Source organism: Leguminivora glycinivorella, chromosome 16, assembly GCF_023078275.1.
Source record: "Leguminivora glycinivorella isolate SPB_JAAS2020 chromosome 16, LegGlyc_1.1, whole genome shotgun sequence".
In the NCBI taxonomy this organism is placed as follows: Eukaryota; Metazoa; Arthropoda; class Insecta; order Lepidoptera; family Tortricidae; genus Leguminivora; species Leguminivora glycinivorella.
In genome coordinates, this window is record NC_062986.1 from 7,128,556 (window position 1) to 7,144,057 (window position 15,502).

A 15,502-nucleotide genomic window follows, 5' to 3' on the forward strand; every position below is an offset into this window, starting at 1 on the left:
TTAAAATCCCCGTTGGCATGCATGAGTAATTGAGGTAATGCACGCATGCGAATATTCACCGTCCACGTGACTTATGCCAGTAGGTATTTATTTGTCAATACGTTTCTTGTTATTGATATAAAATTTTATTGCAACTTTTAACATAATTTATGTTAGTGTTGGTAACGAATTGAGTTTATTATATGCATGGGTCAAAAAATATAATATATAATAGGCTAGTTTCCTATACTTAAAATAAAATATTTTATGCAGTGCACTAAATAAAGCACCACATAATTAGAAGAAAAATATGGACAGTAGTTATTTTTAAACATAATTTCTATTTAATGAGTCAAAAAGAAAGATATAAAGTAAATGTTTTGACCGTGACGTCACTTCTCAGTATTTCATAGTAATTCCATATTAGCAAATCGTTTTGACAGTTCTTAAAAAGAAGCTGATTTGACTAGTAGGAAACTAGCCTATATCTTTTAAAAGTTGGACGCTTTTTTAAGATAGTATTGTATTTTGTGTAAGGATTTAACAGTCTGTGTAAAAAGTACTATGGATAAATAAGATACTTATTTATACCTACATAACTAAATATTACCTAGGCACTTATTAATATTATATAAAAAAGTTAAAATAATACCGATACTATTTTTCCCGAAGTTTCAAATACTTATCTCATGATTTCAAAAAACGTACATTCGACTTGACTTAGAAATTAAATAGTCACTAAAGACACTAAACTTCATAAGAAAATGTACCTATCAAAACTTAGTATACAATTGAACAAGTTTACGTCATAAACTGACATTGTTGAGGGGGCTTGTATAAAGAAAGCACGATGGCTTTTCCTCGTTGTATCGCAATGTAGGTACGTTGTGCGAGGAAGCAGTCAACTCTTCAAACAGTAATTTTAGTTCCGTACAAACAAGAAAATAGGTGCGTTACTGCGTCTCCATGTGACTAACATTATCTGATCAGGTATCGATCAACGTCAATTGATCAATCGTCAATGGCTATTGATCAGCGTAACAAGGTGTATTCTTTTTTTCTGAACAAAATGAAAAAAAAAATCTAGTAAATCAGCCAGCATTTTAGATGGACCCTCAGAGTAACTAGGTAGGTACAAGTAGGTAAGATCGACATCAGTTTCTGACAATCAAAGGTCTCACTGGTTTTGGTCGAGGCGAACTGTAGCAAACTATAGTAAACACCAATTCACGTCAAATTGAAAAAGATTTCAAAAGTTAAATAGGAAGAGTTCGCATCACACGCGCGATTGATCGCAACTACAAAGGTAGATCGCGTAGAGAGAGTGTGAAACAGTCTAGTTTGCCCTAAATAAAGTAATTCGTAATCCGTGCATCCAAAATCAACTCTTTTAAAAACAAACTCAATAAATATTTTTGAATGAAGGAAACAAAATTACAAGACATTGATGTTCACGTTCAGCTGCAAGCTGTCCGATCATTAACAAATAAGTAATAAAGCAGGCGCGCTGGATTGCACGCTTAGCTCAAAATTGTGCACAGCGGTGTCACTGACATTGGCCCAAACGCAGTCTAATGTGAGTCATTCTTTACCCCATAATCTAAATTCTACACGCTACTCACTTTCTATAGCTCACGGTATTTTTAACGCTTTTTGCTTATCAACGGATTCTACGAACATGAAATCCACTGATCCTTAATCCGGTTGAAATCGGGATCCCACGAAGATCAATCCCCTATCAGACTCCTCAATGAATGAGGAATTCCTATTGAAATTTCGATGTTTTCAGAATTTCATTGTTTCGTGAACTTTTTATAGTAGTAAATAGTTAAAGAATTCGGTTTCCAGGACTTTGGGTTGAAGAGGGAAGGAAAATGAGCCGATTCAATTTAGTCCGTTATTTTTTTTTTCGTTCGGTTAGCAAAATATTTATTGCAAATAAATTATATGCAAAAATAAGAGTTGTGAAATGTATGGAACCCAATGTTCTCTAGTTTTAATGAATAACTATGTTGTACGAATTGAATCGCATCGCTTAGCGACTTCACTTTTCTGTCTGATTTCCAATTCCACAAACTTGTAAATATTAACAGCTACCGTTGTCCACAGGTTCCTTCCTCACAATATACCTCTTCAGCAAGCGCTGGAAGATAGAGGACAGCCTCATCGGCATAGTCGCATGTCTGAGCAGGATAGCTGCGAGCTTGGTGTACGCGATGGCACCCAGCAGGACCGTGTACTTCCTGGGACCTCTGCTGGATATGTTCAGTTCTGCTGGTGCCACGTCACTGAGGAGTATAGCTACGAAGTTGGTGCATGCGGATGAAGTTGGTAAGCAAAATTGTTCATACATACATACATAGACTCAATGTCTGTGTTCTCAAACGAGAATGGCAGAGCACATGAAACTTGCTAAAGTTTTAGTGAAACTCTTGGCAATTAGGGAATTGAAAGAAAATGCAATAATTTCATTGCTAGTGATTAGATTGGCAGCCGATCGCCCACAACACAATGATACTCGTATTCCACAGTCGACTTCAACAACACCCACGGAAGGAAAGAAGTGATGAAATTCTTAACCAGTCAACGCACGCCTGCAGGAGCCCGCTCCGGGTCGTTCTTGGCGCAGAGGTTGTCCATCGCGGTTCAGCGTAGAAACGCGGCCAGTGTGATGGGCACCTTTGCATCGGGAACGATGCGGGGTGGGTTTTTTAATAGTTTAGGTAGTTTGTTTAGTTAAGGTTTTTTTTATGTATAGGCATATATTTATAAACTATGTATTAAATAGTTAATACTTTATGTCACTTTTTGTAATGTAAATCTGTAATATGTATGAATATAAAACTAATGCTTATTATTTTAATCAATTTTCTGAAACCTTTAATTGCTAGAGTGGCACTGAAACTTGAGAAATGAATGTGCTCTGCCACCTCTGCCAGTCTTTTGGGAATATCTACAGGCGTTAGTTTATGTACATATGTACAAACAAATATTTTGTTGAATTTACTTATTCTGTGATATGACTGATATGATATGAAAGTATTCAAATAAACAAACATACCTAGTTGTAAATTTTAGAGGTAAATAACGCCAAAATGGTAAACTACGCAATACCACGTAAATTACGTATAAATTTATCACAGAACAAACTTTGCAGCATCGCACCTCTAAACGGTACCTACTACAAAACGTTAACATGGTCAACAACTCCTTGCCTTGTCCTAGCTTCTTCATACCTACCTATTTAATAGACTGAAAAAGGTTACGTGAAACATTTATTTAACTATCAAGCAAAGCGAATTAATAAGTATTTATTACAAACGCGCAAAGCAAATAAGATTTGATTAAATATACGAGTACATATCGTGTTAGTTTAAACTAAGTTATATTATATGTATGACATCACATTTGTGTTACTTCCTACATATAGGAATACCTTCATTTAAAGAATCGAAATCTTAATTTACATAATCTTAGGCTACTTGCCTCCTAGTCAAATCAGCTTCTTTTTAAGAATTGTCAAAACGAATTTGAACGACTTGCTAAATCGAATTGGATGACGTCACGGTCAATTCAGTTACTTTATATATTTCTACCTGACCATAAATTAAATATAACAAGATCATACCATCCCATACATTAAAATGCGACCGCCTACGAACGCGCTTACACTCCACCACACATAGATGGCGCCACAAAAAAATGCCTTGTTGCCACCGATTATTTGTAGATTGGCATTAAGTGTCAATTCCGAGCCGTCTACAACACTTAACGCCATCTACAAGTATAATCGAAAGCTACAAGACATTTTTTTTGTGGCGCCATCTATGTGTGGTGGAGTGTAGGCGCGGTCTTAGGCGGTCGCATTTTAATATATGGGATGGTATGATCTTGTTATATTTAATTTATGACCTGACTTAAAAATAGCTTCTGTCCACGTTTTTCTTATAATTATCTGATGATTTAATTCGTGCATGGTATAAAATATTTTATTTTAAGAACAGTCAAGTTCCCTATCATAAAATCTCGAGAATCGGCTGAAAAAATAAACATACATACATTACATACATATAATCACACCTGTATCCCATAAAGGGGTAGGCAGATCACATGAACTCAAGTTTCAGTGGCAGTGGCAAAAAGGGGTTGAAAGAAAACGGAATTGTGACATTGCAGTGACAGGTTCCCATCCTATCGCCTACGCCACAATTTAATAAAAAACTAAATTAAATAAGATTAATACAAATTAAGTGTTAAGAGTTTTGAATGATTCACGGTTATTTTCATTAGACTTATATTGACCGGGATATATCCCGGTCAATATAAGTCAAATTAAGTGTTGTCTCTTCCATCTCTACCGATAACTGCTCAAGGGTTCCGTGCCTATTGCGGGGTTGGAATGAAACTACCCACACCACAATTGAATTCATATCCCAAAGTCGACTGCTACGATACGCACGGGAAGATATGCAGTGGTAAAATTATTATTAGCCCGTCACCAGGTGGAGGTGTTTATTTTTAGGTTACTAATAGGTAATCAAGAATCAAAACTATTAGCCTTGATACTATCTTATCGAAACTGAGAAAAGCAAATGTTTTCCTTGGAAAATAACCCACGGTTAGCCATTGTAATACATGTGTATTGATTTAATTAAATGAGGTACGTCACTCATGATGCTTTTATCTGAGGTATGACGGCGTTTGTAATGTCTGCATGTACAGTCAACCAATTGGAACCCTAGGCCACTGTAGAACTATGTCATAGTGACGTTATAAATCAGATTGTAAGACATCTCTTACCGCTTGTCATTTTGACATGGTTGTAGAGTGGCCTAGAGTTCCAATTGGTTGACTATACACTACATAGAAACATTAGAGCATATACACGGTGTAACATGAGGAAACCGAATAATATTAACAGCGTATTCCTCATCATATTAGAAGAGTAAAATGTCATGTAAACTTTTTGTGGATTTCGCCTATTTTCAGAGTTATAAGCATTTAAAAAAATAACAATTATTATTTCTCAGAACAAAACGCTGTTTTGATGGCGACGATGCCGTTATCGGACGTTGATAGATATCAAAAAGTAACTAGAAAAATATGTACTTACATCCAAAAAAAACTAAAAAAAATAATATTGTCTTCGGTTACCGCGATAGTTACTCATGAAATAAAACTATGGAAACGGATTAAATCGCGTATAATGAATTTAAAATACATCCCGACGTTTCGAACTCTGTAAAGAGTTCGCGAGTTACGCTGTAAAGAGTTCGAAACGTCGGGATGTATTTTAAATTCATTATACGCGATTTAATCCGTTTCCATAGTTTTATTTCATAAAAAAAATAACTTCCTACGCAATTCAAAAGGTAAAATAAAGATAATGTGTTATATGACGTCAAGCAAATTTCGCCGCCGCCATTTTTTGGATGTATTTTTATTTACACATAAAAAGTAAATGTTATTCGTAAAACTGGCACTTAAAATAAAGATTTACATTTTTTTTTTCTAAAACAATATTTTTTGCAATGAGTTATTAATTATTTTTTGACATCTATCAACGAGAATAGTTGTTAGATTATATCCGATAACAGCATCATCGGCATCAAAGTAGCGTTTTGTTCTGAGAAATAATAAGTAATTGTTATTTTTCTAAATGCATATAACTCTGAAAGTAGGCGAAATCCAGAAAAGTTTATATGACATTTTACTCTTCTAATATGATGAGGAAATACGCTGTTAAAATTATTCGGTTTCCTTATGTTACACCGTGTATATGGTATATACGTACACGTATTTTATGTACCGATTTCAAGTTCTTATTTAAATGCTCGTAATTATATTACACCTTACGATGTAATATTACAATTTGTCTTTTATTAGATAATTGCCATCTAAATTGAATGGAATCCTTGAAGAAATAATTTATGGTCACGGTAATGTTAAATGAATGGTAATGAATGAAAGGACAATGTTATTACAACGAATGAAAAGTTATTTTTAAATTCAATGTAATTTACATGTAAGTCACGTAACCAATATCATATTGTAAACAGATTAGGCATGAAAAAGACACTGTTATACAATTAGGATGGTAGAACAATTGCCTTTATTTTTAGTACCTATTTTAGCACATAGTTAATTTTAGTAACGCCGTACCGCGTAACGTAACGTAATACCAATAGTTACCTATTTGTTTTACAAGGGGGCAAAGTTGTTGTTTAACCGCACGTGTCAATATTGATAACCGAGCAACCGAAAGATTCCAATATCGATAGTTCAATAAGTGGAATCTTGAGCGTTGCGAGGGTTCCAAGGCACGAAGGTTAAACAAACTTGCCACCGAGTGAAACACAAAACTTTTCACCACACCAACACAAACAAAATACTGACTACATATAAAACATTCAATAAAATGAAATCCATCAATTGCTTCAATATTTAAATAATCATTAATAGACATAAATTCTACCATTAAATTACTTTGCACTCTTGTGGATAAAATGCAATTTTGCTATCTCTTTTCGAATACCAAAGAGAGCCTTTTCCAGTTGGTGTGGTGAAAACATATTTTTCATATCTATATCTATTCGAAAAGGATGCAATACTTGAATCCCTCATTACGCTCAATATTACTCTTACAATGCTCTACGCGTACAATATAAGTAACAATGCGTACGAGGGCCAAACTGAAAGTTCTTAGAAAATCAAAAACTAAGCAAACTAGCAAGTTATTAGTTTCAATATATCTTTTTAAAATAGTGTTCATTCACATCAATACATCGCTGCATCCGCATTTTGCACTTTGCCACTCGATTTTGGGGGTAGTTTTTGGATCTCTGTCAAATTATGAAGTACATAGTTCTAAAAACTTTCAGTTCTGATGGGGTTGTGCCTTTAAGTAGCGCCTCTGGCATATTTGCCGATGCAAACATAAGTAGATGGTCTTCATGCCATTAATGCAATCATGCGAAAGAATTGAGCAGAATACGGGACAGCCTCAATAGAATCTTGAGCATTGTTTCTGATGAGTCACTGGATTCGTCTTCATGACCCAGTTTCTTATGGTTCCAGGGCCATAGGCTATTTTAAGTTTAAGGTTTTTAGTAATAAGGATTCTAACTCCTATGGATTGTTTTAGAATCCATAGCAAATGAAATGATTCTTAATCTCGATTCCATAAATATATCATCTTGCTCTCTTAGTAATAGGTATACAAGGTGCTCGCGAGGAACCCGCATAACTTGGAAGCACGCGTTTGAGGCCAAAAGAAAAAAATGTTATAAACATTTGAAAAAATTTTACCTAAAAATTTTTTTGGACGTACTTTCACACAAAAAGTAAATTTTATCCATAAAGTTGCCAATTAAAATGAGTTTCTTAATTTCTTTTTCTAAAAACCAATTTTTTTTTTCAAGCTTTTTTGTCACATTTTGACATCTATCAATGACGACTGTGAGACTATGCTCCACAATTGCGCATCAGCGCCTCTAAGAAGACCTTTTGTACTGAGTAACAATACGGAAATGTTTTTTTTTTTAATAGGCAATAACTCTGAAATTAGATGAAATCTAGAAAAGTTTATATAACATTTTAGTCTTAAAATGTGACCAAGAATACGCTGTTAGTTATTTGGGTTCCTCGCGAGCACCTGTATTTAGTATCCATGGCCTTGCATATTTCTCAAAATAGATAACAAAAATGAGATTTTAGTGTTAACTATGCAAGGTTTTAAGGTTAATTGCAGTTACACCGTTTCCGTACATCGAACTACTTACATACAACAATCTCAGTTACTATGCACACTGGTAATAGTAATTGTTACTTTAAAAACAACCGATTTTTTTTTAATTTAAAGATACTCGATTATCAAAATAAATATACGTAATTATGGACGTGTACCTAAACACTGTGTCATATCGATGGTTGGTTAACATAATGCTGTAGGTGTGTGCTGGAAAAACCAAAATAAGAACCAAATTAATAATTCAGAAATATTATCAAAGCCAATCTAATATTCGAATCATTAGGCAGGAAAGTAGGGCATCGGAGTACTATTAATTTATGACATATTCGAGGGTTTACAGGTGAAACCCAAAAAGTTGAGCAAACTGGTTTTTGAAATCCGAAATATGTGCGAGGGTTTATACTGGTGAAACCCGATAAGTTGAGCAAACTGGTTTTTGAAATTCGAACTATGTGCGAGGGTTTAATGGTGAAACACAATAAGTTGAGCAAACTGGTTTCTGAAATTCGATCTATGTGCGAGGGTTTACTGGTGAAACCCGATAAGTTGAGCAAACTGGTTTCTGAAATTCGATCTATGTGCGAGGGTTTACTGGTGGAACTCGATAAGTTGAGCAAACTGGTTTTTGAAATTCGAACTATGTGCGCTATTTCCAGCTATTTCCACAATGTTTTTTTCAAGGACAAATTATCTCGATATGTGTACCTATATATCAAAAGTAAGTTAGTGATGTAAAATTAAAATTCATTGACAGCACAATAAAACTTGCGAGTCATTCTTGATTCAGTTCTATTTTAATTGAATTGAAATTATTAAACATATCGTTCAAGAAGCAACTCAACAAATCTTAACATTCGTTTTTACGATTAATATATTTAAATTTACCACGGTCGGTTCAGCGCCATCTATCGTAACATTTGTTAAACTTTTTTGTATAAAGCTATATTCTAAATTGTTCGCAGGTAAAACAAGCTCTTTAATCAGTATATTATGGAGTTATTCTGTTTTAGCTTTGAGTGGCAGTGTGAGATTAAGAGATTTTTTTTAAATACTGCTGCCGGTCTGGCGCAGTTAGTAGTGACCCTGCCTGCTGCGCCGCGGTCCAGGGTTCGAATCCCGGTAAGGGCATTTATTTGTGTGATGAGCACAGATATTTGTTCCTGAGTCATGGATGTTTTCTATGTATATAAGTATTTATATATTATATATATCGTTGTCTGAGTACCCACAACACAAGCCTTCTTGAGCTTACCGTGGGCCTCAGTCAATCTGTGTAAGAATGTCCTATAATATTTATTTATTATTTATTTATTTACTGCAAAGTATAAGGTACTGTGTAAGGCACTAACCCCCTTTGCCATATCGACATTTATAGACAAATAAATTCGATAGAAATTGTTCAATTCATCGCGGCCCCTTCAGCGCCATCTATCATTTATAATATAATATTAAACTTTGTTCTCAGGTAAAACAAGCTCTCTAATCAGTATATCCGAAACCCTAGTGGTGTAGGGTAAACTCGCCTCATTCGGTGACACGCCTAATTCAGTGATACAAGCTTTGAAGCACTATTCCGAAAGACGATTTTTGGTTGTTTCACCGAATTAGGCGTGTCACCGAATGAGGCGAGTTTACCCTACACTCACATCCTTTGACCCGACCTTTACAACATTAGACAAAAAGATCTACAATAATTACGTTAGCGAGATGTTTCACCGCGATCGGTACAGCGCCATCTAGCGTAACATTTGTTAAACTTTTTTTTGTCCGCAGGTAAAACGAGCTCTCTAATCAGTATATCGGAAGCCCTGGTGCCGGTGGTGTATTCGCCGCTATACAGCAAGGTGTACCTGAGCACACTCACGTCTTTTGCCGGAGCATTCTACCTCATTAGCGCCGCGTTGGCGGTCCCTGCTATACTTATATTAGTGTAAGTATATGTAGTAATACGTTACTGTACTATTTCTTTACAGACCTAGTTTTTGTTCATGACGTGGATAAAAGACCTTTTTTTCCTCATTTATAGCAATAGACAATAAGTGTCTACCTCTACACCCACCCTACCCTATTGGCTACTTTCCTCCTAGTCAAATCAGCATCTTTTTAAGAACTGTCAAAACGATTTTGAACGACTTGCTAATATGGAATTAATATGAAATCGAATTGAGTGACGTCACGGTCAACTGATTTACTTTCTATATTTCTATCTGATTTATAAAATATAAATTCGAGTTAAAATAACTTCTGTCCCTGTTTTTCTTATAATAATATGATGCTTTATTTCGTGCATGGTATAAAATATTTTATTTTAAGTACAGTCTAGTTTCCTATTATATAAATTTTTAGGGTTCCGTAAAAGGACAAACGGAACCCTTATAGGATCACTCGTTCGTCTGTCTATCCGTCTGTCACAGCCAATTTTCCCCAAAACTACTGAACCGATTAACTTGAAATTTGGCACACATATGGGGTAACCTGTGACCTAAAGAACTAACTAACTATTTTGGCTCAGTGATCCAAAGTGAATCTTGGCCTCCGAAACGAAAGATCGCCACCTGTCCCGATCCTGTGACCCAAAGAGGGACATATAATTTAAATTAAGAAAATGTAATTATAGGGGCCTCTTTTGGGTAGTAAAAGTGAAAAAAAAAATTCTTAAATATTGTGACGTAAATTAATTAATTATTTTAATATTTGATGCATTAAATATTAAAATAATTAAGTATAATAATTATGTCAACAATTACCTTTACATATATGAGTCTCACTCGTAATGTCAGTATGACGTTTCTTCAAACAAAATATTTAATTGTGACACTGGCATATCATAATCATATCCGATCAATATCGTAACTAGAGCTAATTTAAGACGTACGGTCTACATAAAAACAATCTAAATCAAATCAAGTCCAATAACTAAAGATATAAAATAGGTAATACAAAATATATCTACGCCAGATGAAATTCATGAAAAGCAACAATTCAATAACTTTTTAATAGATTTTTGAATAATTACCTACCCATTACTTATGAGAAAATGAATCAGTAAGTTTTCTTAAAAGACAGAGCCAACGGTCAATATATAGACAAGGAAAAACCATTAAACCAGTATAAAATGTCTATACATATTTATGATGTAGGATGTTGTAATAACAGTCATATAACTTATATAATATTACTCACTGTACGTTTATCTTACTTGTAATACAGTACATTCGAAAAAATTAGATATTTTCAATATCCTTTCAGCGTGGTCATGGGTTGGCTAAGATCAAAAATTACAATTTCAATAATCCGTGCTAAAAGCATGTGTATCCGGGGTACGCGATACAAATTTAACACGTTCAAAAACTTCTTTGGCTTAAATGATGGCGCAGCCCTACCCAATCCTTCCTCCACTTCATAAATTTCCCTGTTTTGTTGATGCTTTGATACGTATTTGTAATATTTGTAACTATCTTTTTGTAAATAAATATTATCTACATTTTTTTCAATATCCTACCATGTGAAAACTTGGTATTTTGAACACTCAAAATTAGGACTTCAGTATTTATATGATTATCGTTTTATTTTAGTACTAAACATTGAGGTACCTTTTCCAATTTTTTTTCATATGTTATTGTAACGGTAGGTACCTACTGTTATACTAACTTCATAAATAGCCGGTCATATTTTTTTATCATAATCTACAAATCTTAATGAACTTAAGCAACAAACAAAAACCCACACCTTCACGCTCTATAAAAGTTCTATAACAAAAACACATTCGCAACAAATTCGCAATAAATTGCATTGTAGGGCCAACAACCTATAATTAAGGTCATAAGGTACATACACAGTAAGAGAAAATGAGAGTTCAAGGTTGCTAGAAACCGTAGGGCGATCGACCGCAAGGCTACTTTTTGCTAGATGTCAAAATACTCCGTCAGTGGTCAGCTTTATGCAATCGGAGGTATGTCGGATTAGATTATCTGTTAAGAAGTGAATGACCTAGGTTAGAAAGCTAGGTACCGATAGAAAACTACGCCACCGATTTCAAATTCGTTGATTCTATAGAGTGTCTTATGACTTAAATTGCAGTACCTAGGCTAGTTAAGTAAATAAATATAAAAAAATATTATAGGACATTTTTACAAAAATTTACTGAGCCCCACGGTAAGCTCAAGAAGGCTCCAGAAGGGGTACTTTTTGGTAGATGTCAAAATAACCCGCCTTGGCACCATCGGCACCCTAGCTGCAAGTTTATGCATTAGTAAATAAATAAATAAGATTGGGAGGTTATATGTCGCATTGGATTATCTGTTAAGAAGTAGAAGGTTAGAAAAAAATGTTGATTCTAAAGCGTGTTTCGCGCCATATCTAGCCAATAAAGTTGGTAACTACTTGCATATTGATGGTATTTATTAGATTTGTCATTGATTTACTATATTGTGGAAAATACTTTAAGCCCGTTACAGGTCGATATTACTATGTCTAAGATAGAACTGTTTATCGATATTATCTAGTCTGCACGTGTTTAGCCAATAAAGTTGGTAACTATTAGGTAACTACTTGCATGTTGATGGTATTTATTAGATTTTTCATTGATTTACTATATTGTGGAAAATACTTTAAGCCCGTTACAGGACGATATTACTATGTCTAAGATAGAACTGTTTATCGATATTATCCAGTCTGCACGTGTTTAGCCAATAAAGTTGGTAACTAGGTAACTACTTGCATATTGATGGTATTTATTAGATTTTTCATTGATTTACTATATTGTGGAAAATACTTTAAGCCCGTTACAGGTCGATATTACTTTGTCTAAGATAGAACTGTTTATCAATATTATGCAGTCTGCACGTGTCTATAGAACATTGCTGATGTTTCGCAAATATTATCAACTATCGCAATAAATAACGCATCATGTAATGCGGCGCTAATTTTATTGGGGTTATCGTTTGACATTTACAAATTAATCTCGAAGACATACGATGTCTTGACTTTTCACTTTTATCATTTATTTATTTATTTTGAACTTATTTACGAACACATGAATACCTAAGTACGAATGGCTGACTTAATTCATACAAGACATTTTAGGTCAGGCATTCTCTACCAGTCTACCATAGGGCCAAACAGAAAAGGTTCAGATTGGGAGCTGTGAGATTATCAACGAAGATCGAGTTTATAGCGTTTACAGAGACTACTATTTCTAGACACAGGCTTCAAACATTTGAACCTCAGTTTTGACAATTTGTCCCACATTCTTAACTTAATATGTGTTAAAATCTAGCCAAGGATTAACCAAAGGTGTAGCGCCATCTAGGTACCTTTTGTGAAATCTTAAGGGTTATAAAATGAATTTTCCTTTTTCAGAGTACTGTACAGCCTTCGCAAGGATGACAAGAAAGCCGAAGCCAAGCCGAAAGAGCCTGAAGTTACTCGATTTTAAAATATATTTATTGTTAAGTTTTACTAAAGTTACCTATTATTATAAAATAAGAAATCTCAATAAAGTAAGATTTATAGTAAAATTGTTGCTTTATTTTATAACACAGAAAGGTTTAGGATCAAAAACTCACTTTAGTAAAAATGTACTTACATGTAATTTCAGGGTATGAGTGTTATGACGTCTTTCCTGTGAAATCATAAACCAAGTTCGACATATCCTTTATTTAATTTTATTCCACAAAAACCATTATAGTAGATACAGACTTTGAGCGTAAGTACTAAAAATTGCTTAAAACCAGTAAAATAAAAGCATGAAAAGAACTAAAAGGTAAAAGGGCAAATAAAAAATCACAAAATATAATACAATTGATATAATATGCTCTTGTGGATGAAGTCTGTGATGAAGAAATTACTCGTTAGTATGAAGACTTAAGCATCGGAAAGCTGAAAGCATGATGCGTACGCATGATCATTCTTACAAGCGATTTCTTATACACAACATAAATAAATAAATAAATAAATATTGAGGACACCTTACACAGATCAACTTAGCCCCAAACTAAGCATGGCTTGTACTAGGGGTGCTAAGCGACGATATACATACTTATACATATACATAGAAAACATCCATAACTTAGGAACAAATATCTGTCTAAACATGCTGATAGATGTGACTTCGCCCTATTCCTGCACACTGTTGACCCAGTTATGAAAACAAAAATGGGTTGAGACCAAAAAAGGTTGTCAACAAATTTAGAACGCAATCCAACAAATTGAATATCAAAATACGAAATCGCATCATTTCGGTTCGAACACTATCATTCATCAAACCAGCCGTAAAAAAGTCATTGCAACGTTATCTTACAAATCACGTTCTCGTGAACGTATTTCATGATTTTCATTTATATGCCTAGTACGATGTGGAACCAATAGTTATTTGTTGTACAAGGGGGCAAAGTTGTATTTTAACGCCGAGTGTGGAATTGAAAAACGAGCAAGTGAAAGGATTCTATAGTTGAACCACGAGCGAAGCGAGTGGTTCGAGAATAGAATCCTGAACTTGCGAGTTTTTTAACACACGAGAAGTAAAATACATTTGCACCCGAGTGTAACACAAAACTTTTCCTCTTACTATAGCGAGGAAACTACAACGCAAAAAATGCGTTTATCACTGCTTCCAGTAGATCCACAGGTGGTAAATCATCTTTATTACTAGATTCACCTACTTTTATCAATTTTAAAGCAGTTAATTTGACTTTATTCAAGGTCAAATTACTTTACCCACTAGTGGATAAAATGCGTTTTTACCCGCTGGTATTAAAGGACAAAACACGTGTTTCCGAGCTAGTGAGGGGAAAAATATAAAAAGGTCTATAATATCGGGATCGGGAACGATAGGTAAAATACAATCAACATAATCCTGTCGGCAAATTAAATCAGATTATTTTTTAATGAATTCACGGAATTCACGCAAGTAATACCCATTACAACTGTTCTGTATCGTTCCACCCGATCCAGCCAAAATGAAAATCGTTGACGCTAGACGCCGAAATAACTAGCTGGGCCATTTTTAACCGACTTCAAAAAAGGAGGAGGTTCTCAATTCGACTGAATGTTTTTTTTTTCAAAGTTGTCCACTCCACTTTTTTTTTGGATTTGGAAATTTTTATGTGTTTTCCACTCAGAATCGCGAGCTCTTTTAATCCTAATAGGAGAAAAAAAGTGTCCCAAGGTTTTTTTCCCATTCCGTTACCATTTTTTCATACATTTTGTATGGCGGTAACGGAATGGAAGGTTCGAAAAAATGTATGTAAATCTTGGGACAATTTTTTTCTCCTATCAAGATCGAAAGAGCTCTCGATTCTGAGTATGAATCGCGTAAAAATACCCATGTTACAAAAAAAGTGGGGTGGACAACTTTGAAAAAAATGGCCCAGCTACGATAACGATATATAGCGTTTGTGCATTTGGCTACGTACCCTGTTTCCTCAAATAGTACTAGGCCGATCATGTCTACCACACGCATCCGGATGGACAGGTGGACTAGCTTAGCCACCAAGTGGATGCCAGTAGAGGGGAAATGGGGGAAAACCAATCGGCGTTGGCGGCATGACCAGGACAGTTTTCTGAACGACCAGCGGGAATTTCATATCTAAGGAACCTTTGGCTAGTATCAGAAGTGGGACAATCAAATAGGCTAGGATACAAAAGATAATTATAAAGTGGTCATATAATATAACTTTGCTGCGTGTGCATGTACCGGTCAAGGAATTTGAATCCTAGAGCACTCTAGAACCTTGTCTTATTTACACCGTGTTCTATTAGCCAGAGAAGTTA

The 15,502-nt window shown here is 34.7% G+C and overlaps 1 protein-coding gene across 1 annotated transcript in view; it reads left to right on the forward strand.

Moving 5' to 3' along the window:
- Positions 1 to 13,248, forward strand: part of LOC125234852 (proton-coupled folate transporter-like) — a 52,597-nt gene extending 39,349 nt beyond the window's left edge. The window contains exons 3-5 of the mRNA XM_048141270.1: positions 2,089 to 2,310; positions 9,503 to 9,659; positions 13,091 to 13,248. Coding sequence (XP_047997227.1) covers positions 2,089 to 2,310; positions 9,503 to 9,659; positions 13,091 to 13,166 — 455 coding nt within the window. The 3' untranslated portion in view covers positions 13,167 to 13,248. The remainder of the gene's footprint in view (positions 1 to 2,088; positions 2,311 to 9,502; positions 9,660 to 13,090) is intronic.
- Positions 13,249 to 15,502: the final 2,254 nt, after the last annotated feature.